General features: G+C 32.5%; 3 protein-coding genes across 4 annotated transcripts; 2 read left to right on the top strand and 1 right to left on the bottom strand.

Annotated features, from left to right (window-relative positions):
* Positions 1 to 140: 140 nt before the first annotated feature.
* LOC108979719 (serine carboxypeptidase-like 45) lies at positions 141 to 2,984 on the bottom strand. The gene is made up of 10 exons (XM_018950444.2): positions 2,571 to 2,984; positions 2,373 to 2,474; positions 2,177 to 2,272; positions 1,872 to 1,964; positions 1,707 to 1,777; positions 1,316 to 1,597; positions 1,051 to 1,175; positions 784 to 876; positions 559 to 676; positions 141 to 479 (listed from the first exon to the last, which is right to left on the bottom strand). The coding sequence occupies exons 1-10, from the start codon at positions 2,815 to 2,817 to the stop codon at positions 330 to 332; spliced, it is 1,377 nt and encodes a 458-aa protein (XP_018805989.1). The 5' UTR covers positions 2,818 to 2,984; the 3' UTR covers positions 141 to 329.
* A 5,395-nt stretch (positions 2,985 to 8,379) lies between these two features.
* On the top strand, positions 8,380 to 10,760 carry LOC108979718 (mitotic-spindle organizing protein 1A-like). Of its 2 annotated transcripts, none has more exons than XM_018950443.2 (3): positions 8,380 to 8,561; positions 8,905 to 9,205; positions 10,403 to 10,760. In XM_018950443.2, the coding sequence occupies exon 2, from the start codon at positions 8,974 to 8,976 to the stop codon at positions 9,199 to 9,201; it is 228 nt and encodes a 75-aa protein (XP_018805988.1). In that variant the 5' UTR covers positions 8,380 to 8,561; positions 8,905 to 8,973; the 3' UTR covers positions 9,202 to 9,205; positions 10,403 to 10,760. The 2 variants fall into 2 exon arrangements, with proteins under 2 accessions (XP_018805988.1, XP_018805987.1); XM_018950442.2 differs by having other exon boundaries at positions 8,381 to 8,561; positions 8,905 to 9,216.
* A 4,183-nt stretch (positions 10,761 to 14,943) lies between these two features.
* Positions 14,944 to 21,149, top strand: LOC108979720 (putative SWI/SNF-related matrix-associated actin-dependent regulator of chromatin subfamily A member 3-like 1). The gene is made up of 3 exons (XM_018950445.2): positions 14,944 to 16,918; positions 18,599 to 18,890; positions 19,918 to 21,149. Exons 1-3 carry the CDS (start codon positions 15,359 to 15,361, stop codon positions 20,721 to 20,723), a joined length of 2,658 nt encoding a protein of 885 aa, XP_018805990.1. The 5' UTR covers positions 14,944 to 15,358; the 3' UTR covers positions 20,724 to 21,149.
* Positions 21,150 to 22,482: the final 1,333 nt, after the last annotated feature.

The raw sequence follows: 22,482 nt of genomic DNA, 5'->3' as shown, positions 1-22,482 counted from the left end.
GATGCATACAGAACTCTGCAGCACCGCACCCATTTGACAACCAATAACTCCAGAGACATAATCCTCTGAACAAATGTTTGCACGATGAGAAGTTAGGTGAAAAGTATTTAAAATTGAGAGCACATTCTCTTCTATGATCATTAAATGAAAAACAATCTCTCATCAAATGCAACGTGAGGATTGCTAGCCTCTTAACATTTATTATAGAATAATATTGTACACCACACTCTCATTTCACAGTAAGATGAAATATGTTTATCATCATTTGATGAAAGTGAGATGGTAATATGGTATATAGAATTTTCCTTTATTAGAACTTTGCCAAGTTATTAGAGTGCTTCTAGCAATGGCTTTCCTGACAAAAATCCACTAAATAGCACAAGTGATCTCTTTGGCTGTGAAAATGGAGCTTCATGAGATGCTCCTCTAATGGTTGCAAAAGTTAAGATATCACCATATACTTGTGTCCATCCAGCAACCTGTAATGCAAAAAATGAGAAAGCATAGATTTTGGTTTTAAATCAGACATTAGATAATGAACTTCAGAAACTGACTAACCTGTCTTCCTGCAAACCAGGATCTGTAAGGCACAACTGTGTTCAGTCCCAAACCCTTAGCCAATCCATCTACTATCATCCGGGTGCCAAGAAGTGGGATAACAGAATCTTGGTCGCCACTATAGAAATTTGTAATCCATCATTATGGGTAATCTGTATCTTGCTGAATTCATGGAGAATAAACTTACAAGCACATATATTTGTATTAAGATTGCTTAATTTTTACCTGTATACCAAGACCCGGATGCCGGACTTGACAAGTTCACCCAGAATAGGGACGGTAGGTACTTCTAGATTTTGCATGTTATATTTGACGACGCTGTTGTAAAGAATAAAACCACCAAGGCAAAAAAGTGTCACATCACAAGAACGAGAAAATGCATAGAACGGGATTAGATAAGTAGAATGCCCCTAAATTGTTTCTGCCATGTTTCTCTGTTCATGGAATCCTTTCATGAAACTCTCCATTAAGTGAGTAGTGTTAGATCATTACTCGCTGCAAAAACTCCATCTGGTGACTCCAATAAGCCGAGCATGGAAAGCCTCCTGTACATCTTTCCTGTTCAAGTATGTATCTGTTTCATCTTCCACACAGACATCTATTTTAGGTGTATCTTGCTACAATTGAGAGATTAGCAAATTAGCCCAGAGGAAAACATAGGCAGGCAGGTACAAGAAGCAGAGGAAATTTGAGTTTCCATACATACATAAAGGGCATGCAATGAAGATAAATTGTAAGAGAAAATGCTAAGACGTACCAGTTGATTCAACACCTGGGATTGTGAATGAACTGCCGGTAGACAGACATCAAGACTAACATCATAGGTGTCGATATATTTACCAATTTCTCTTGAAACTTTGCTATTAACATCTGCGCAAACAGGGGTGAGAGACCCATATGTCACCTGTCTTCTGATTTGAGAGTAATTACAAACTGAAGTGAAACTTTGATAAGTTGAATCTGATATTAATCCGTGTGACCATAAGAACTCAGCACGGGAGTTAAAATCAGTGTTGAACTCCAGGAGAGGATTCCCTATCTGCAGCATGGAAGTATGAGCACCTTGTCTCAACAAATTTAATTTCTGGGAAGAATTTATGTAATGAATTCAATGATTTTTTCTTCCTATATTTTCCTTTGTTACTTACAGCTATGCCCTTGAGATTGAACTTCACTTGAGATTTAATAATGAGTTGTGCCAGTTGTGGAACATAGTGGCCTGGTAAAAAGCACAACTTTCAGCATTCTCTCCTCTCTGAATTTAGGTGTGGTTTCAAACAGAACAAATTGATTCTAAAAAAGATAAAAATTACCTGCATAGCTCTCCCCTGTGATGAAAAAATCTCTATTTTTGTACTCTGGGAATTTTTTAAACCATTGTTCCAGAAAGACAATGTTTTCTTGGGCTGAAAATAAACAAATCTGTTTCCATTAGTTAAAATGATTCTAGAAAACTAGCAAGACTAGTGTCGTTTGGATAGTAAATTGAGATGAAATACTTGAGACGAAAGTTAAAAGTTAAATTCAATAAAATATTATTTTTTAAGATTAAATTTCCTCAAGAATTTACATAATTCAATCCAAAACATCCCATATGTAATTACAACATGGTAAAAACCTGTCAGTTCATCGTTCACCGAGTCGTAGAAAGATTTATTAGCAGAGTACGAGAATCCAACTCCTGCGGGTGATTCCAGGTATAACATGTTTGCTTCTGAAGAAAAAAGAGAAACACATCTGATTCCAACCATTTACTAGAATATAATCTTGGGAGTACACTCGCATTCTACACACAGACAAGTTCATAGGGTTACCTTTATTCCAGCTATAATCGTTTCTAACCAGAATGTCTCCACTTGGTTTAAAGGGCCCATGCTCGCAAAATGCTCCAGCCCCAACCGAAGAACAACCAGGACCTTCAAAAATCCCTCAAGGATTAAAAACCATTTTCTTTTCTCAAATATTCAATTGATACATCAGACAAGAAGATTAGGATCTGTATCCGTGTTTACCTCCGTTCAACCAAAGAACTAGAGGCTTGGAAGCTGGCTCTGTTTCTGCTTCAACAAAGTAGTAAAAGAGAGCTCTCTGCTGCTTTTCATCAATGGTCATGTATCCTGCATACTGCTGGAAACTAACCTCTGGCTGCCCTGGCAAGCTGACGACTTTATCATCTCCTGCAACTGAGTTCAGTGCCAAGAACACTTGCAAAAGAGTTGCATAGATCGTTCCCATTATGATCCATGATTTCTGTCCCATAATGAGATTTCGGTGGGAGAGAGAGAGAGAGAGAGAGAGTGGGGGGATGCAATAGTGGGGAGAAATGATGACTTGCTGCTAGCTTTTAGGAGTTGGTGATGGGTATTGTTTAGATAAATTAACGTTATTTAGAGCAGGAAACGTGGGATTTTCGGATCTTGCGAATTGTAATAACAGCTATGAAGATGTAAACAATTGACTTCGGAGTCTGCGTATGTCTTTGTCGGTATAGCTATCTACCAGATACTTTGGAGTTTCTCATGGAAGCCATATCGAAAATATAAAAACCAATGACATTTCAAATATAATTTACCTTGGTTATCAATATATATATATATACACACTAGCGGTTGGGCAATGTGCGAGGCATATTTGCCCGGTTGAAAAATAATTTATTTTGTAAAATATAAATATGTTTTGAGTTAAAAAAAAAAAGTAATCATAAGTAAAATAAATAGTATATAGAGAATTTTTTATGAACTCAATTTCTGCACCTAATAAGTAAAAAGAGATGTGGAGAATTTTTGTAATAGTGATAGTACTTCACTGCATAAATCGAAGCAATCCAACTGAAGAAAAAAAAATAAGAAGTGATAAAATGAAGGGTTGGATTTAAATCTTAAAAATTTTAATGTACTAACAGCAGTCTCGCCCTTCAAAAAACAACACACGTAGACATTATATCTTTAGATATGATTTGAATCGATGTATTAATAGTAGTGATATGGTTTGTGAATAGTAATATATAAAATTATTTGGATTAAGATATTTTATTTGATTTTAGAAAATGAGAGAAAAAAAGTTAAAATAAAAATATTTTAAAAGTTAAAACATTATTGGAATATAATTTTTTAATGTAGTTTTTGTTTTAAAATTTAAAAAATTTATATTTAAGAAAATTGTAATGATTAGATTAACAAATTAAAAAATATTTTATATTTAAATAATATTTTAAAAAATATATAAAAGTTTATGAAAACCTAAGAATCTATTAATCTCTTACTTGAACTCAATAATTTTGTTTGGGAAGAAATAAATTCTCAATTCCCTCCTGACCCAATGATGTTGTAAATTTTTTATTTTTTTAAAAATGTTTATGATGATTAAAAAAATACATGAAAAAAAGAAAAGAAAAATAAAAAAATGAAATACACATTCATGACATATTTTTAGGTTACTTTTTTATTAGTTGTAGCAGTTCTCTTTAGTTAATTAAGAATATTATCATATTTAAATTATATTAAAACTCTAATTATTTATATAGTTATAATTTTTTAAAAATATTTAAAAAAATTTCATTATTTATTTAATGATGAAATATTAGTATTTTATAAATGGCTTGATTATTTTGAAATTAGTGGTACTTGTGTAAAATTTTGTATGGCGTAAGATTTTCTAATTGATAAAAAAAAGCACGTTTGCCATATCTGTCAAATTGAAAAAAAAAAATAAAGTGTAATTTCAAATATTAAAATAGTCTAATGTATAAGAATAAAATTATTATTTATTTATGTTCATCATTTATTATGAAATTTAAATTATATTAAAAATTCAAATTAATTAGATAGTTTTTTTCTCTTAAAAATGTACAGTAAAATTTCATCATTTATTTAATGATAAAAAATTAGTATTTTATAAATTAAAGTTGATTTTTAGTGTATAATATAATAAACAGTAATAGGATATGCGAAGAAAAAAAAATAGCTTCTTTATTAATCATTTAAAACTCAAAAATTAATATTTTTTCTACTTTTTCTTTATTCCTCTCTCTCATTCCCTACGCACGATTGCGGTATTAAGTCGCACATTGACATTCACACGAATAAAAAAAAATTTTTTTAAAAAAATACTGTTCAAATCTGATTTAGATTTACTGTTCACGATGAACAGTAATAAACAGTAACAGTTATACGCTCTCTTAAGTATTAGGCAGATATAATTTACCTTAGTTTTTCAACATGCTTGTTTTATTTATTTTATTTTTAATTTATTTGTCAAAATTTATTAAAATAACAAAATAATATTATTAAAAAGTCTTTATTCCATGCATCACCATCTATATTACAAAATTTCGATGCTCTTGTTTGCACTGTCGTCTTGTGGCACCATAGTTGAATATGGAAGACTTTTCCACCCAAAGTAAGACTCTTCTATGGTAGAAGAGCAAGTGATTCTTTGGAAAAAGTTTTATAGCATCTAATCTCATTTTATTCTATTTTTTTTTATAAATATTATTTAAATATAAATACTTTTTAATTAATCATTATAATTTTTTTAAAATTTTAAATAAAAATTATATTAAAAAATTATATTTTAATAATATTTTAACTTTATAATATTTTTTATTCAATTTTTTTTCTTTCATTTTCTAAAATCCAATAAATACTTAACTCAAAATCTAAAACTATCTCATAACTATTTACAAATTATTTTTTTAATATTTTTAAAATTCTCATCTCATCTCATTCTCCAACTTTTCTCTTAGCGTTAATCCCCATCATCATTGTTGTGGTCACGTGGAAGATTCATGTCATGACAAAATACCCTTTTTTTTATTGTGAATTGAAAATCCGAAACGCACCATTTAGCCCCATTTGAATACTTAAAGTGTTTTATCTCATATTATTTAATTATTATAATTTTTTTATATTTCACACAAAATATAATAAATAATTTAACTTTTTTAAATTTTAAAATAATAATAATATTAAAAAATAATATTATAATAATATTTTATTCAACTTTTATATTTTATCTCATCTCAACTCATTATTCAAACAATATCAATATTTCATCTTATCTCATCTCATATTATCATTACAACTTTTCTAAATTTCTATACAAAATATAATAAACAATTCAAAATTTTTAAATTTTAAAATAATAATAATATTAAAAACTAATATCTTAATAATATTTTATTTAATTTTCAACTTCTATCTCTACTTTTACTTTCTGTTGGAAGCATCCAAACCGCATGTTAGAGTGATGGGAATCGTTAGGTAAACATTGAATGAATGATAGTGGTAGTGGTAGTAGCTTTTTGGAATTGGGAGTCGCCTTAATCATGATGAATGAGAATAATTCAAACTAGTGATTAGTATTTAATTTGTTTTCTTTCAATGACTTCGAGTTTATCACCAACTTATATTTAATATTAACAAATAATTTATTTATTTCCTAAATCAATTCATTTATTTGTATTTACCAACAACTCATCTAATAAACAAATAAAATCATAATAAAATTTTATCGAATAAATCCCAAAGAATTTATCAAATACTATTGTTTACTCACAGCTCTAATAAAACTAACCATGCTGGGTTTCTCAAGTTGACAAGATTAGATTATTATTATTATTATTATTATTATTATTATTATTTTCTTCATCTGGAGATCAGTCATGTTCTCATGATACTGTTTAAACTCTAGACCAAAGCTCATTTTCAAACTAGATGGACGAGTATTAAAACTTGGAAGATAGGGTAGCCATATATTTCCATCAGACTCTTACCAAATGCTACCTATCAAGTACCTACCTTTTGATTACCAACAACAACAACAAAAAAACCCTACTTCTGTTAGAGAAAGGAGGACAAAAATGAACCCAATAGAATAGTTGGTTATTCATTAGAAATCCTCTCTACACTCTTTGATCATCACATACACTTGTTAAAAGTAATGTTACATACAGTCGTGAAATGCGCAAGTATCATGCAATCGTTTTGAAAAAGAATAGGATCTATTATTAAAAAATTAATTTATTCATGTAAGTCTCATATTTATCTACTTTTTTTAAAGAGATTGTACGATACTTACGCACTTTACTACTGTAAATATCATTTTTCACTTGTTAATTATGACATATGTTTATAAAAAAATAAAAAGAAAACCATCGTTGGTGTCTCGCATCACATGTTCATGTAGGAGTACTCATTTATACTTTCTATTTATTCATTCAACAAGATTAGATTTTTCCAACGTATTACAACGTATTTGAGGTGATAGAGATTCTATATTTACAACGTATTTGAGGTGATAGAGATTCTATATTTTGTCATTTGTGTAGCTCTCGCCGAGCGTAATTACCGATAAAATATATTGATTGTTTTTATTTATTTAATTAATTATTAAGAAAATATTTTTAAATAAGTTTGTGATTTTTTTTTTAAAAAAAAATTACACTCCTTGATACAAAAATTTGGTTGGGCTCTCGGTAGCCCTAGCACTACCCATTAAATATAGTTGAGTCCATATGACGTGTTTATCTCTCTTAAAATAGTAAAAAATATTTTAATTAAAAAATGATAAGAAATCTTAATTATTTTCATCCGTGTATGTTTATAATTAAATTTATGCAATGCATGAATGTGATCAATGTTTTATCTAAGAGCATTCTCATTTGATTATGTAAATGTAACTATAAAATTTACATAATATCACACGATTTTATATTTATTATTCTACTAAAAAATTATTTACACATTAGATTATTCATCTATTAATCAAAATAATAATAAAATATTATCAATTTAATAATAATTTTTTTGAGATATCCATATAATTACTGCTTTCGAAAAAAAATAACAGTCATTTAGCAAATGTTCTTTCTTCTCCTTTATCCATCAAGAACAATCTTTACACCGATGAGAAAAGTAAATTATTTAATTAAATAAGTATTCAAGTTAGGAAAAAAAAGACAGCTTTTTTACGCTCACATCATTCCTACATATATCTAACAATTGGGAGGTCAGCAGTCCCCACCTTGTGATACTCATCATTAATTGAACTTACATTACTAGAATTTTAGTAGAATTTAAATCCAAACACATTCAAGGTAAATGTAGAAAAAATAATTTTGAAATAATCTTAGAAACAAAATGGGCCTCAAACAAAAGTTACTTCATTCCAAATGGCAAACATCATTAATTGTGGGGCACCAGGAATTGGTGTAACTAAGAAAGTTTCAGGACCCTCGATTTCGATCTCTCTCGATCGTTTGGGAAGTGGAAGTTATAATAATAATGCTAAGAAAAAGACATAAATTAAAATGAAGAAAAGATAGGAGAATAATGCTAATAATAATGTACGAGTTATGCTACACGTAAGCCTCATACTCTGCACACCATTTAAAAAATATGTGATTTTACTCTTTTATCTTCATATTTCATATTTCATATTTCATGAAACATGAGGGTAAAAGAATAAATTCACATACTTTTAAGTGGTGTGCAGGAGTGTGAGGCTTATGTATATAATTTTTCATAATGTACTCATATTCCAATTTCAAATATTTTAGTTTAGTATATAAAAGAAAGAGGGGTAATGTACTCAATTTAAGCTTAAAAATAGAGATAATTTAGATGATTGTATATAGTAAGACTTTATTTTTTGAAAAATTATATTTATTATTTATGTATTATACATATTTTTTTTATTAAATATGTGATATATGAATAATGAGCAGAAGAAATCAATTAATTGAGAAAGAATAAAAATAAGTATAATTTACAGTATATGAGAGATGATGAGGAGAAAGCTCTTCTTTTAGCGGATTCAAATTATTTCTTCTTCTTTCAGTTTCAAAAAAAAAATTAAAAAATTATTTCTTCTTCGGACCTCCTTCGTTTCTTCGACTCTGCTCACTGGCAACGCCCTAGCATCCCTCCTCCGCACGTCAGCCACTGGCCTGCAGCTTACATCCCGAAGTCCCTATTCTCGCCGCTCGAAGCCTCAAGGCGAAGGTAAAAACCTCCTCCTTGGTATTGCTGCTTCTGCATTCCATAATGTTTGGTGAGATCTCCTTGAGAAAGGGAGTTTCTTTTTGCTCTGCTTGATCTCATCTCATATGATGTCTTGTCTAAACCTAATTCCTTAAAATCCTTCCAAAATCCCTCTGTTTTTGTTTCAATTAGAGCTGATTAAACTATGCGGCATAATCAACTACGGTTAATTTGGTCACTTTTATTCGTGGAGCCCCAACCAAAGTCATTCGGACTCTGAACCAGTTTAGTTTCACAATGTTGGATTTTCCCCATTTCTTCCAATAAATTCATATACTCGCTTGATTTGAACTTTTCTGTACAGTTTGATCAAACAAAACCTAGTATTGAATTGAAGTCAAAAGCTACTCAAATCTTTTAAGTCCCGGTTGTCATGGATCCGGATGCCGCACGGACGGCTAGGGAGTCACTGGACCTGGCATTTCATATGTCGAACCTTCTTGACACGGGGCTCGACCGCCATACCCTCTCCGTCCTCATTGCTCTCTGCGACCTGGGTCTCAACCCCGAGGCACTCGCTGCCCTCGTCAAGGAACTCCGAAGAGAGCCCCACGCCTCTTCCCTGCCTGCAACATCTACTGCTCCTTCTTCTATTTCCTGATATGGTTTGTTCGTGGTATTTATCCTTGCTTCTTACTACCATGATAGCATTTTTAATCGTTATGATATGCTAACTCGATTGTGAACATAGCTGTCCTCCATTTCAAATTAAAATGATGCGGATTCTCGTGTTTGTGCTGCAACTGGTTGTTAAAGTGCCTAGTGAATAAGCAAACGGTCTTGGAGGTTGTCCGGAAGCCTAGGAAGGCACATACTACAAATTACTTTGTTTATATTTCTATTCTCAAGCCTTTCTATTTTGAAGTGCACATTCTTCATATCAGATTGTTGAGGCTGCGCCTGCTTCAACCCATAGATACTCCCTGCTAACTCATGTCTTAACTTGTAAAATATGTTCATTCAGTGGATGGTTATTCACAGATTGATAATTGTGTAATGCTAATTATAAAAAAGAACGAAGTATATATCAAAATTGTCAAAGAATAAAAAAAAAAGGTATTTGAAAGCCTTTATTTCAATTGATTAAAATTCTAAGTTTTACCAAAATTTGATTAATCTAAAGTAAATAACCTACATTTGTAAAATACTCTTTGGTGAAAAAGATTTACAAAAATAATATGCTTACAAGTCTGCAGTCTCATGTTTGGGATTTTGTGGAATTGACATTGTTGTAGTAAGATTTCAAAATTTTAATCAGTAGCACTCTTACTTATTTAAGGGCTTTAAGGTCAAAAGATCAAAGCCATGTACAATTGGGCTTCCTGCAATTAAGGCTTGTTCTATGCAAAGCTAATACCTGGATGGCTCCAGTCAAACAGAAAACCTAGAATAACAGGTGCTTTCTATAATCTTCTGCAAGTGTTATAACAATCGCTACCATTATAAGGTCTATTATTGCTGCATTTTGAACATATTGTGAGAACAAGATGGAGGGTGAGATGGTGGATCTGAAAATCCTTGGTTCTGTAAAGATCCTCTGATACTAGGGAACAATGTTTTTCCCATCTGCAGTTTCACAGTATTTCCTTCGGTATGTTACACATGCATCAGTAGATCTTGACTCATGACCATCGTCTTTGTGAGAGGAGGAATTGTTATTTTAGCTAGAGCTTATTGACTCTTCCCTTTGGCATGACATGTTGACATTGTCTTCTACTATATCTGAATTTTTGTTATAGAATGATTTTGGTGACTGTCACCTATAAAGCCTGTGACTAAATTGTGGTATGGTTTTCACCCAGGTCCCACTTGGATGACAAAAGTTAAAAGCTAAACTTTGGATGGAAAATGCAGTCTTCCTTTATGTCTAGTAAGTTCAGTTCGAATATGCTGAGGCCATGCTTGATTATTATTCATGGAAGTAGAATTAGAGCATCTACACGTCAGTTGGAAGTTTCAGGTTGTTGGTTTTTATTCGAAGTATGCATCCACTTGTGGTGGGCATGATAGCAACTATTCTTGGGACTTGTCATTGGGGTAGTCTGTCGTTTGAATGATTTTGTGAAACTCTTGGCAGTCCAATTCTTGGCTTGTGGAGGTGTTCACGATTATAACTGTTCTTGGCACTTATTATTGGGTTAGCTCATCACTCTTGAATGATTTTGTGATCTAGTCAGCCAAATTCTTAGCTCATGAAAGAAATGCTGGTTAGATAATAGAGCTCTTATAGGCCAAAAATTATATGATAGTTTTATAGAAAAATATGGGCAAAAGATTCAAATTCCAGTGCACCCCTAGGTATTGCTATCACTAAAAGTCCCTTAAGTTTAGAAGATTAAAAATAAGGCATTCACATGATATGAACTTGTGATCTTAATCATGGAATATTTTAAAAATTGAGGAATGCTTTTTTTTTTTTTCTTGGATTGTTGTCCTTTGAGAAATTGGATAAATAAATAGGTGGATAATCCAATTGGATGGAGAGTGTAGATTAGTTTATGTTTTTGTGGGCGGATTCTTCAGAACTGATGAATTTACAGGGAGGGGAGTTATAGAGCCTGATTTGGAATCGAGGCAACTAGACTTAACTCTTCACGTTATTTATATGTTTGTTGGTAGAGTCGATTGCGTGGAAATGTATGAAAATGTTTGATACCATAATTATCAGAAGTCTTCAGTCACGAAAATGGATTGAAACATATTTCCATACATGAAATGTGAAGCTATCACAAAACAATATTGTCGTAGTAACTAGTCACAGATCATTGTTAATAGGTGAAGACATTGATGACTAGAAAACGAAGAGAATCTTCATTATACTGAAAACATATCGCTTGGTTTCTTTCAATTTTTTTGTTGATTTTTAAGTTTTCGTTTAAATTGCTATGCTAGAAATTAATTACGGATTATCCGATTAAATAAAATGAGCAGAGATGATGCGTTTAATTTCTGGAAGGAAATTACATTGCGGGGTTCAATATTGAGATCGGGTTGATTGACTTTGTCAGAGAAAGCAGCAGATTTTATTTATTTATTTATTTATTTTTCAAGGAAAATTTTATAGTTATCTTCTGCCTTGATCGGAGAGGCAGATCGTGTATAGATAATTGAATGGCTGCTTGCATTATTAGTTATTTACCAAACATCTTTGCATTATAATAATTGTTTGATATTTTCCCTGAAAATAATGGAGGGCCCTAACTCCATCTCGCCAACGACGCTAGCGTTCAGCCAAAAGCTGTGTGTGGAATTTGATTTTTTTACAGAGTGTACGTAAGCTATTGACGTTTCTTTATGCTTATGATAGTGTGAGTCTATAAAAGAGGCTAAGGAAATGAAAATCGAAATCGCCTCAAGAAAAGCCTAAACTATCGACTCCAAAACCACCACTACTTAGAATCTTTAGTTGCGGTTTGGATAGAAAATTTGAGATGAGATAAGTTGAGATGAAAGCTGAAAGTTGAATAAAATATTATTAGAATATTATATTTTAATATTATTATTATTTTAAGATTTAAAAAAATTGAATTATTAATTATATTTAATGTGAAAATTTAGAAAAATTATAGTGATAAGATGAGACACTTCTTATATCCAAACAGTAAGACCTCCACGGTTTTATCTACCCCTCAATCAAAATCGTAACATCACTAGTCAACTCTTTGAAAGACAATTGAAATCCTCTCTAATCTCTTGATTAAGTTGCTAATGTGTGTTTCACACAATTAAAAAATTACAAATGAGCAACATTAAAATCATAGGATTCTTTTACAAGTAATACTATATATAGTCGTGGAATACATGATTACTGTATAATTATTTTGAAAAAGAGTGGGATCTATTATTAAAAAATTAAAAAAAAAATTTCATGTAAGTCCCGTATTTATTCATTATTTTCAAAATAATTATACGACTCTTACACACAAATATCATTTTTCGTCACATAATATGTCAATTTGATTAGATAATTACAGAGGATATGAATTTGTGCTGATCATATTAGGCTTAAAAAATTAAATTATTTATTTTATTTTATGTTAAAATTTAAAAAAATTATAATAATGAGTTGAGATGAGTTTATGAATCAAACGAAACTCGACATATGCTACTCAACATTCCACATATTATTTTTATTATTATTTATTTTATTTTATTCTTGTTAAACTAATTGAATTAGTCTATTTATTATCTATACACCACATATTTGTTATAAGAAAAATAAAAAAATATAAATAAGTGTGGTATGTGAAAATGATAAGTACAATTATTACATATATATATATATATTAATTTTGCTACTCATCATCCTTACACACCACACACCAAATTTTTTTTATTATTTTATTTTATTTTTTTGTTTTATTTTTCCTAATCCAATTGAGTTTTTCAATTCATCATCCATACATCACATATTTGGTAAGAGAAAAAAATAAAAATTATATATGGTATGTAGTGTGAGAATGATGAGTAGAATTTTTCTATATATATAAGTAATGCTACGTAGAGTTATAGAATATGTAAATGCTATGCAATCATTTTGAAAAAAAAAAGAGTTAATTATTAAAAATTTAATTTTTTATGTAGGTATCATATTTTTTTAAATAGATTATACGAAACTTGCACACTCACGATTGTAAATATCATTTCTCAATATATATATATACACGCGCGTGTCACAAATATACATTTTCCATCTATTTCTAACTTCTTAGTTCTTACAAGGCTTATCATAGGATGAATAATCAAAGTCCGACCAGAAATTGGTTTTTATGGTACTTTTGGTTGATGTCATTAGTCAGGGTTTTCAAACTTTGCCTCTACAACTTTGTATATCCTTGGAGTAATGATATATATCCCTTAATTCTTTTTATCGTCATTCTTCTGTTATCCGATCATGCAGTATTAATTATTTAATACATTCAATTTATTACTTGACATCATATGATGTGACATTGAAAAAATAATAATAAAATAGATGATAAATAATATTTTTCTATAAATTAAGATATCATTTTTTCAAGAAAAACAATATAGTAAAAAAAATGAGAATATGATTTTTAATACTCAAGAATTATTATTATTATTATTATTATTTGTATTTTCTTGTTTGCCAAGGCAGAGGCCAAAAGCCAAAGAGTCTCTGTACCCCAAAAAGGTGTGTGCATGGTATCATTGACAATTGGTGGTGCTCTTCTTTGCCTCATTCCACCGCTCTCACATGGACCATATCTTCTTACTTTCTTTTATTTTTTCTAATCTTTCTTTCTCACGCCATTGGATCTGTGAATTATATTACTATTGTTTGTGGTCCGAGAAAAAATAATAATAATTTCAAGAGGGCTCGGAAAATAGGCCTGGAAAATTGTACATATGAATAGGGGTGGTACATACATCATGCACCGATTAAACCCTTATCATGGAAAACGCCTATTTGTTTTCCTTTTTGTGTTAAAAATACTAATTTCATTATAATATTTCAAGAAATAAAAGGTAGGGTTAGAAAACCCTACTATCATCCCAAAATATTTTGATCTTAGATCTAATTCATGAATAGTCTAATAAATATGAAAATAAAAAAAATAAATAAAGAAAGAAAGAACAAGTTTAGACCAACGGAGTAATTGTGATCCCATTTTCTTTTATTTGAAGTTTTACTATATCTATAAATGATGACTATATAAATAAAAGAGAAGTATTATCTCTACACGTTTCTTATACAAAAAAAATTTTGTACACTGACTTGGTTTAATATAATATTTTAATATCTATTTTACAATTAAAAATATTTTACAATTTGATAGATTGCATTAAGGTCTCGTTTGTTTTCAAGAAGTATCTCATCTCATCTCATCTCATCATTATTACTTTCTTAAATTTCCATACAAAATAAAATAAATAATTCAACTTTTCAAATCTCAAAATAAAAATAATATTAAAAAATATATTCTAATAATATTTTATTTAATTTTTTAACTTTAATCTCAACTCATCTCTGAAAACAAACGAACCCTAAATTACGTTGTAAAATTTTTTATATAAATTTTTTTTAAAAAAAGTATTTTTCATAATAAAATAATAATATATAAAAAAAATTTATTCAACAATCTTACACCATATATCTGTTAAGAAAAAAAAAATGTTTTATTTAACACAAGTGTGTGGTGTATGGTACTAAAAGTCTAGAAAAAATTACACCCATTTTGAATGTGCTGAGAAAGATGAAAGGTACTTCCTGCTGCTCACTGCCCTTAGAAAGAAGATTATGCGCTGCAGCCTTTTGTAACGTCATATTTTATATATATATATGTATATATATTGGGTGTTCTCGTATTCTACTGCCTGTAAAGGCTACAACACACGCAACAGTAGTTCATACTTCATACGCCAGCCGTTTTGTTCTGCTGCATCACACCACTCATCTTGTTCTAGCTGTGTTACTGTGTACATCAAAATCCCATCTTTATTTTTCCCGAGTTCGCTTGCTGCTGCAGATGGCATGTACCAAAGCTCGAACATATTTATAGTAGTTTGTGAAAGAACGAGAGTTTATTGAACCTGGGCACCGTTTGTTTACATTGAAATTACCGAATAGTATTCCTCTAAATTACTTTCTCTCTCTAAACCCGCCTTTCGATTTGCATTCAAACAAAACGAACCAACACGCCGATACTTCCTTTCATAACTCTCTCTCTCTCTGCCCCACCCTCTCGCTTTTCTCTCTGAACCCACCGCCTTAACCCTAAGGCTGTGTCGTTGCCATGGAAGACGAAGACCCAGTAACACTTTTCTTGAGTCTTGATAACTGGCAAGAACCCCAGCCGGACCCAGACGACCTTTTACTCTCCCATGATTCGCAGTCCCAATCTTCCACCGAAACCTACATGGTCGGCTTCGTAATCGCCAATATAGTGGGAATCCAATACTACTCCGGCACCATCACTGGCCGCGAGATGGTGGGTCTTGTCCGCGAGTCCCTCAACCCCTACGACTCTAATGCCATCAAGGTCCTCAACACCCGCTCCGTCCAAGTCGGCCACATCGAGCGCTCCGTCGCGGCCGTTCTATCGCCCATGATAGACTCTCGTATGATTATTGTCGAAGCCATCGTGCCTAATACTCGTGCGGCTGGTAATAGGCACAGGATTCCTTGTCAAATTCATATATTCTCCAGAGTTGAGGCGATCGAGACCGTTAAATCGTCGATTTCGCGTGGTGGGTTGCACTTGATTTCTGATTCCGACGCGTCGTTTACACTATCCGAGGCCATGGTGGTGAAGGAGAAGAAGAAGGATGGGAATGAATTCAAGAGTGTAGATGAGATTTTCAAACTTGTTGATGAGAATGTGAACAAGAAGGGTGCGCTGGAAGCGTTGGAGCCGCCTAAAGACGTGATTAAATCGGAGCTCTTTGTGCATCAGAAGGAGGGGCTGGGGTGGTTGGTTCATAGGGAAAATTCTGATGAATTACCACCCTTTTGGGAGGAGAAAGACGGGTCTTATGTGAATGTTTTGACCAATTACCATACTGTTATGCGGCCGGAGCCTTTGCGAGGTGGGATTTTTGCAGACGACATGGGGTTGGGTAAGACTCTAACTTTGCTATCTTTGATTGCTTTTGATAAATGTGGTAGTACCCCTGCTTCTGCATTTCATAGTGCTAGTGTAGATGTAGAAAACTTAGATGAAATGGGTGACGAGGATGGTGGTAATAAGGGTAAGAGGGGAAGAACTGGTAAGAAGAGTTGTGCCGGGTCGAGGAAAAAACGCAAAATTGATGAGGCGAGATTGGATGGCCATGTGAAAGGAAAGTCTGTTCGTCTTTGTGACAAGTCTTCCAGTGCTTTTGAAAGCAAGACAACTCTGATTGTGTGCCCACCTTCCGTGTTTTCAACATGGGTAACTCAACTAGGAGAGCATACTAGACCTGGAAAGTTGAAGGTGTACATGTACTATGGGGATCGGACAAATGAGGTTGAGGAGCTCAAAACTTATGATATAGTGTTGACAACATATAGTACCTTGGCTACCGAACATCATTGGTCAAACTCCCCTATGAAGAAGGTTGAGTGGTGGAGAGTCATTTTAGATGAGGCACACTTGATAAAGAACGTGAATGCCAAACAAAGTCGAGCAGTCACCGATTTGATGGCTAAGCGGAGGTGGGTTGTTACAGGAACGCCAATTCAGAATGGCTCATTTGATTTGTTTTCTTTGATGGCATTCCTGAGGTTTGAGCCATTTTCAATTAAGAGTTATTGGCAAAGTTTGGTACAGCGTCCACTTGCTCAGGGAAACCAAAAAGGCCTTTCACGTCTGCAGGTAATATCATGTGACAGATATAAAAAAAAAATAGCATGTGACAGATTTTGTTCTTCTTATGCGAAAAAGGAATGTTGATGTTATCTTATTGAATTTATGCATTGTGAAATCACTCATTGTCCCAAAAGTTTAAACTAACAGGAATAGATAAATTATATTATTTATTTTATATCTTAACACTCACCCTCACGTGTAGGCTAGACTCTCCATATTTAATTAAATGAGATAGAGTGTAGAGTTAGGGTTCGAACTCAGGATCTCTGCTCTGATACCATGTGAAATCACCACTTGTCCCAAAAGTTTAAGCTAATGGGAAGATGTAGATTTTATTATTTATTTTATATCTTAACATGCATGCTTTGAAATTGGAAGGTTTCTGTTCTGTATGGCTAAATGCTTCAATTTTTCATGAACATTTTGTATAAATTATTTTTTGAGAACATATTTCATCAGATACTTTGTTACTTTAAACGGTCAAGCCATTGATTAGAATCAGAGTTGAGTCTATCTGCTTGAGGCTATTTACTAGAGCTGCCAGGTTTGCTCTAGCAATTGTAAGAAGAAACTTAGCTAAGGGTCTAATCTGCTTTAAAAGAATCTTAAGGTCTGTTTGGATACTAAAGTATTCTCAAGTATTGTATTCTCAGATATTTTCTTTCCAAACATCACTCAAACACAAAGCATTTTCTCTTTCAAATCCTTGACTTTTTCATCTAATCATTACAACTTTCCCAAACTCCCAAATAAAACACAAAAAACAATACAACTTTTTCAAATTTCAAAACAAAAATAATATTAAAAAATTATATTGAAACAATTTTATAATTTTATAATATTTTTATTCAACATTTTCTCTCCTTTCCCAAAACCCAATAAAACATCTTAACTCAAATTATTTTACTACTGTTCACAGGTATTTTGAGATATTCTAAGTATCCAAACAGGCCCTTAAAGCTGATCTATGCACCATTGATAGATTTGTCTTATACCAATGATGAATTTTTGTTATATTTTAGGATCAAGGATGTAATTTTTCATCAGCAGTACTATTGTGGCTTTATCACTTCATTTTTTCGAACTGTCTGCCTGAGAAAAGGAAGATTGAAGACTTGTCAGTAATTTATATAAGAATATTTTCCCCCTTTTTTAGTGATTGATTTTATTTGAATGAGGGCCCAATCTAGCCAGATCACAATCTTTACCACCTGAATCAAGGCCCAGGGTTTCTTTCAAGCCTACCTCTGAGCAATAAATCAGGTCTTTATTAGAGGATGTCGATAAAATAGTAGACTTTCCGGGGTACAAGGCAGTAAGTTTTCTGAACGGTATAATCAAACTATAAGAGTTGTTATATCTAATAGTGTAAGGGTATTCTTGTTTGTAATCATGGTACATCACCTTATGTATGCTGAAGTATATAGCTGGTTACAGGTTTGCATGAGAGCAAATTAATTTCATAAGTAAATAACAGGAAGAGATCTAATTAATAAGTTTACGTTGGTACTGGGGATTAATAAGAAGAGTATTAGGTTTTACAAAAAGGTAAATAAAATTTTTTTAAGCTTCTATGGAGAATCCTCTTTTTTCCTCCCAAATTTTGTCCTGTTTCTGCCAATTGATTTTTATGCATAAAGGTTTTCTGATTTGAATTGGTAATAATGCATGTTGATGCACATATAGGTTCTAATGGCAACCATTTCTTTGCGAAGAACAAAAGAGAAGGGACTGATTGGGTTGCCACCAAAAACTATAGAGACTTGTTATGTGGAGCTTTCTAGAGAAGAACGTGAACTGTATGATAAGATGGAAGGGGAAGCTCAAAGTGTTTTCCGGGATTATGTTGATGCTGGTAGTCTAATGCGCAACTACTCAGCGGTGCTTAGTATACTCCTCCGACTTCGCCAGATATGTATTGATTTGGCCCTCTGCCCCTCTGATCTCAAAACACTACTTCCTTCCCACAGTATTGAAGGTATTGGTAAAGATGTAAATTAGTTCATCTTTTTAATTCCCTTTTTTTGAGGTTACTGCAATTGCAATTGGTAAGATTCCATGGAACTCTTCTACTATTGTATAGGAGATTAGCTCTGCCTCTGCAGTCTTTTTATTGCCATCTCAAAACGTAAATTTGGCTAAGCTTGACTAGGTTTCAGTTGGCCACTCCATCCTAGATCAATTTGTGTTCTCATTCTAGATCCATGGAACTCTTATACTATTGTATAGGAGATTAGCTCTACCTCTGCAGTTTTTTATTGCCATCTCAAAACGTAAATTTGGCTAAGCTTGACTAGGCTTCAGTTGGCCACTCCATCCAAGATCAATTTGTGTTCTTATCCTCTCTAGTCTACGTTTTCACATTTACTTCAGCTGGTGATATTCTGTTCTCCTTTTCCCAATAGAGGAGGTACGTTTGTTGTTGATATATGTCTGGAGCTTGTAAAGTTATGCCGTTGTACGAGTCTGAAGAGAAGATGATGGTGTATTGCTTTCTTAATAAGGCTATAACTGGTGGGGTCGGATGGATATATCGGGCGGGTGCGGGTCGTTGTAAATTTTGAACAGCCCTAAGCATAGCGATGGATAATTAAGAATCAGAATTGGCCTTCGCACTAACCTTCCCTAGACATCACACCCATGGTTTGGTTGGCATTTTTTTTATTTGAATTTGTGCTATAATCATTCAAATATTAGCTTCTGTTGCCAAATGTTTGAGAAGTCTGTGTTACTTGGAATTAGATGACTTTATTTTTCTAGTTTTCATTGATAATAACTTTAGTGTATGATTGTCATATAGTGTGAAAGTCAGTGAGAGCAGTCTTTTAGTGGAATCGTTCACTTCAATTCTAACTCTTTTTTTATTGGTTTATTTAATTTTTTCTAGAGATTTAGACTGGTGAGAGCTGTGATTATCTCATGAAGATTACAAAACATATTTTCTATGATTTTCTTCTTATGGTGTTTATTTTGCACTTACAATTCTCTATTTATATCACGAGCAGATGTATCCAATGACCCCGAGTTGTTGAAAAAGATGGTTGAGGTGCTACAAGATGGTGAAGATTTTGACTGTCCAATATGCATTTCACCACCAACTAATATTGTTATTACACGCTGTGCTCACGTTTATTGCCACGCGTGTATTTTGAGAACTCTTCATCACAAATCCTGCTGCCCTCTTTGTCGTCGTCCCTTGACACAGTCTGACCTGTTCTCAGCCCCTCCAGAAGCTTCTGACAGTGATGACAGTCAAGTATCCTCTTCAAAAACAACCACATCTTCCAAAGTGTCTACTCTTTTAAAACTTCTTGTGGAATCAAGGGATCAAAACCCAGCTACAAAATCAGTAATATTTTCGCAGTTCCGTAAGATGTTGTTATTACTTGAAACACCACTAAAAGCTGCTGGCTTCAAGATTTTGCGCTTAGATGGATCTATGAATGCAAAGAAAAGGGCTCAGATAATTAAAGAATTTGGAGTCCCTGGAGAGGATGGGCCCACAGTATTACTTGCTAGTCTCAAGGCTTCAGGAACAGGTATTAACCTCACAGCTGCTTCTAGAGTCTACTTATTGGAGCCATGGTGGAACCCGGCAGTCGAGGATCAGGCAATGGATCGGGTCCACCGGATCGGGCAAGAGGAGAAGGTGAAGATTGTGAGGTTGATTGCTCGAAACAGCATCGAAGAGAGGATATTAGAGTTGCAAGAGAAGAAGAAGAAACTAGCAAGGGAAGCTTTTGGAGGTAGGGGGCCAAAGGATAGGAGGGAGATTGGTTTAGAAGATCTTCGTACCCTAATGTCTCTGTGAGCTCTCCTTTTAGCTCTTTAGAATGTACATGTATGTGCACAAATATTACACTCCCAAGTGCACATGTACATATTTTGTACGCCCCCTCCCTGCAAAATAGAAGTCATGCATGCTTCTGTATACACAGGCAAATCTAGCGTGGATACACAATCTTTAACAATAGATCTACAGATTTTTTGACCGGAGTTGCCGATGCTGGTTTTGACAAACTTTAGGTGCTAAGGAGAAATGGCGATCGGAAATTGCAAGTTTAAATTCTTTTTTGGAATTATTTTTTTTATAATCCCAGTATCACTACTGTTTCCACAAGGAATATATATATATATATATATATATGTGAGATCATGGCAAGAACTTCCAACACTATGGTTTAAAGCTTTTACTTTTTCCGGGCAATGATAATTTTCCTTCACTGCCTTGTTCTTAGATCCTTTAGCAAGCGTAATTTTTTAAGTTGCATTTGTTAGTCTATTACTGGTGATATGAATCATTCATGCCTTTGTTCCATAAACCTAGGTGAGAGAGACATACCAGCTGAACATGTACGTACGGCCTAGAGTAAGAATTTCATTGTTTTCTCGAGAAACAATCACTTTCAACAGAGTAGGGCTGGGTTATATATTAATAAACACAGAATCGAGATGGATTGCTATATATATTATATACACCATCTCCATCGTTGATACCATAGAATTTGCTTTCTTAGATAATTTAATTTTAAATTTCTTTTTCCAATCAAATTTATGTAACGTTACCGATGCGTCATTCACATTGACTTCTTCTCGAATGGCCTTTGATACCAACCCTTTCATGATTATTCTTTTTCTTACACCTTTTCTCGTAGGTGAAATGAGTAAAGTCTTGTGACTTCAATTACACAACGTTGCCACAAGTGATGGTCTCAATTGACACGGTAATAACAACTCTTTCATAATCGTTAATCTAACAATAATCTTAAATGAGTTCTTCTACTCAACAGTCTTACAATACATACTGAATTTTTTTTATTTTCTCAATAGGTGTGTGTCGTATGGCTACTGAATAATAATTTTCAACCTAAATTATTATCCATCAAAAATTCAAAATGGTCTTTAGGAACTAAAAAAAACAATTTCGACTATCATCATCCAAACGAGACCTAAGATTATTATACCAAATAGGCCGATTCCATGCGGTTCACCTAACCACCTTTGCTCTAGGCATAAAAATGATGCCTTTTCTTCTTGTGTTTGATTTTTTGTTTCAACGAAATCATTTAGAGCATTTATTTAATAACTTAGAATAAGAAAATGACCAACATATGAAATATATTAGATTACATTTATTGACTATTTAATATTATTTAATATCATTTATATTTACAGTATCCTACGATAATTATTGCCCATTTAATATAATTTGAAAATAATTCTACGTCCTATACTCCCTATAATTATGATGCCATCTTTTCTTAATCGTTCTAGTTAATTGAAAGAATCTAATTTAAAATTTGTTAAAATATATAAATAATAAAATTTACATTTTCTCTCGTAATTTTTTTTTTTATATAAGTAATGATTTTACATATTATTAAAATAGAGATTCTGAATTCAAATTTCAGTTCTATTGTCCATTCAATTAATTAAGTATTTCACGCGTGAATTGAGTGTTAAATTATATAATATAGATAGCAACCATTAAGAGGAGGAGCTTCAGCAGCGTAGTCTGAAGACTCTGAACAAGTACACACATGGGACGCGTGATGCCAGAGCTGGCCACA

The sequence above is a fragment of the Juglans regia genome, chromosome 4 (assembly GCF_001411555.2).
Source record: "Juglans regia cultivar Chandler chromosome 4, Walnut 2.0, whole genome shotgun sequence".
Taxonomy (NCBI): Eukaryota; Viridiplantae; Streptophyta; class Magnoliopsida; order Fagales; family Juglandaceae; genus Juglans; species Juglans regia.
Note: the sequence above shows the minus strand (reverse complement) of the source record. Positions and strands in the feature narration are given on the sequence as shown.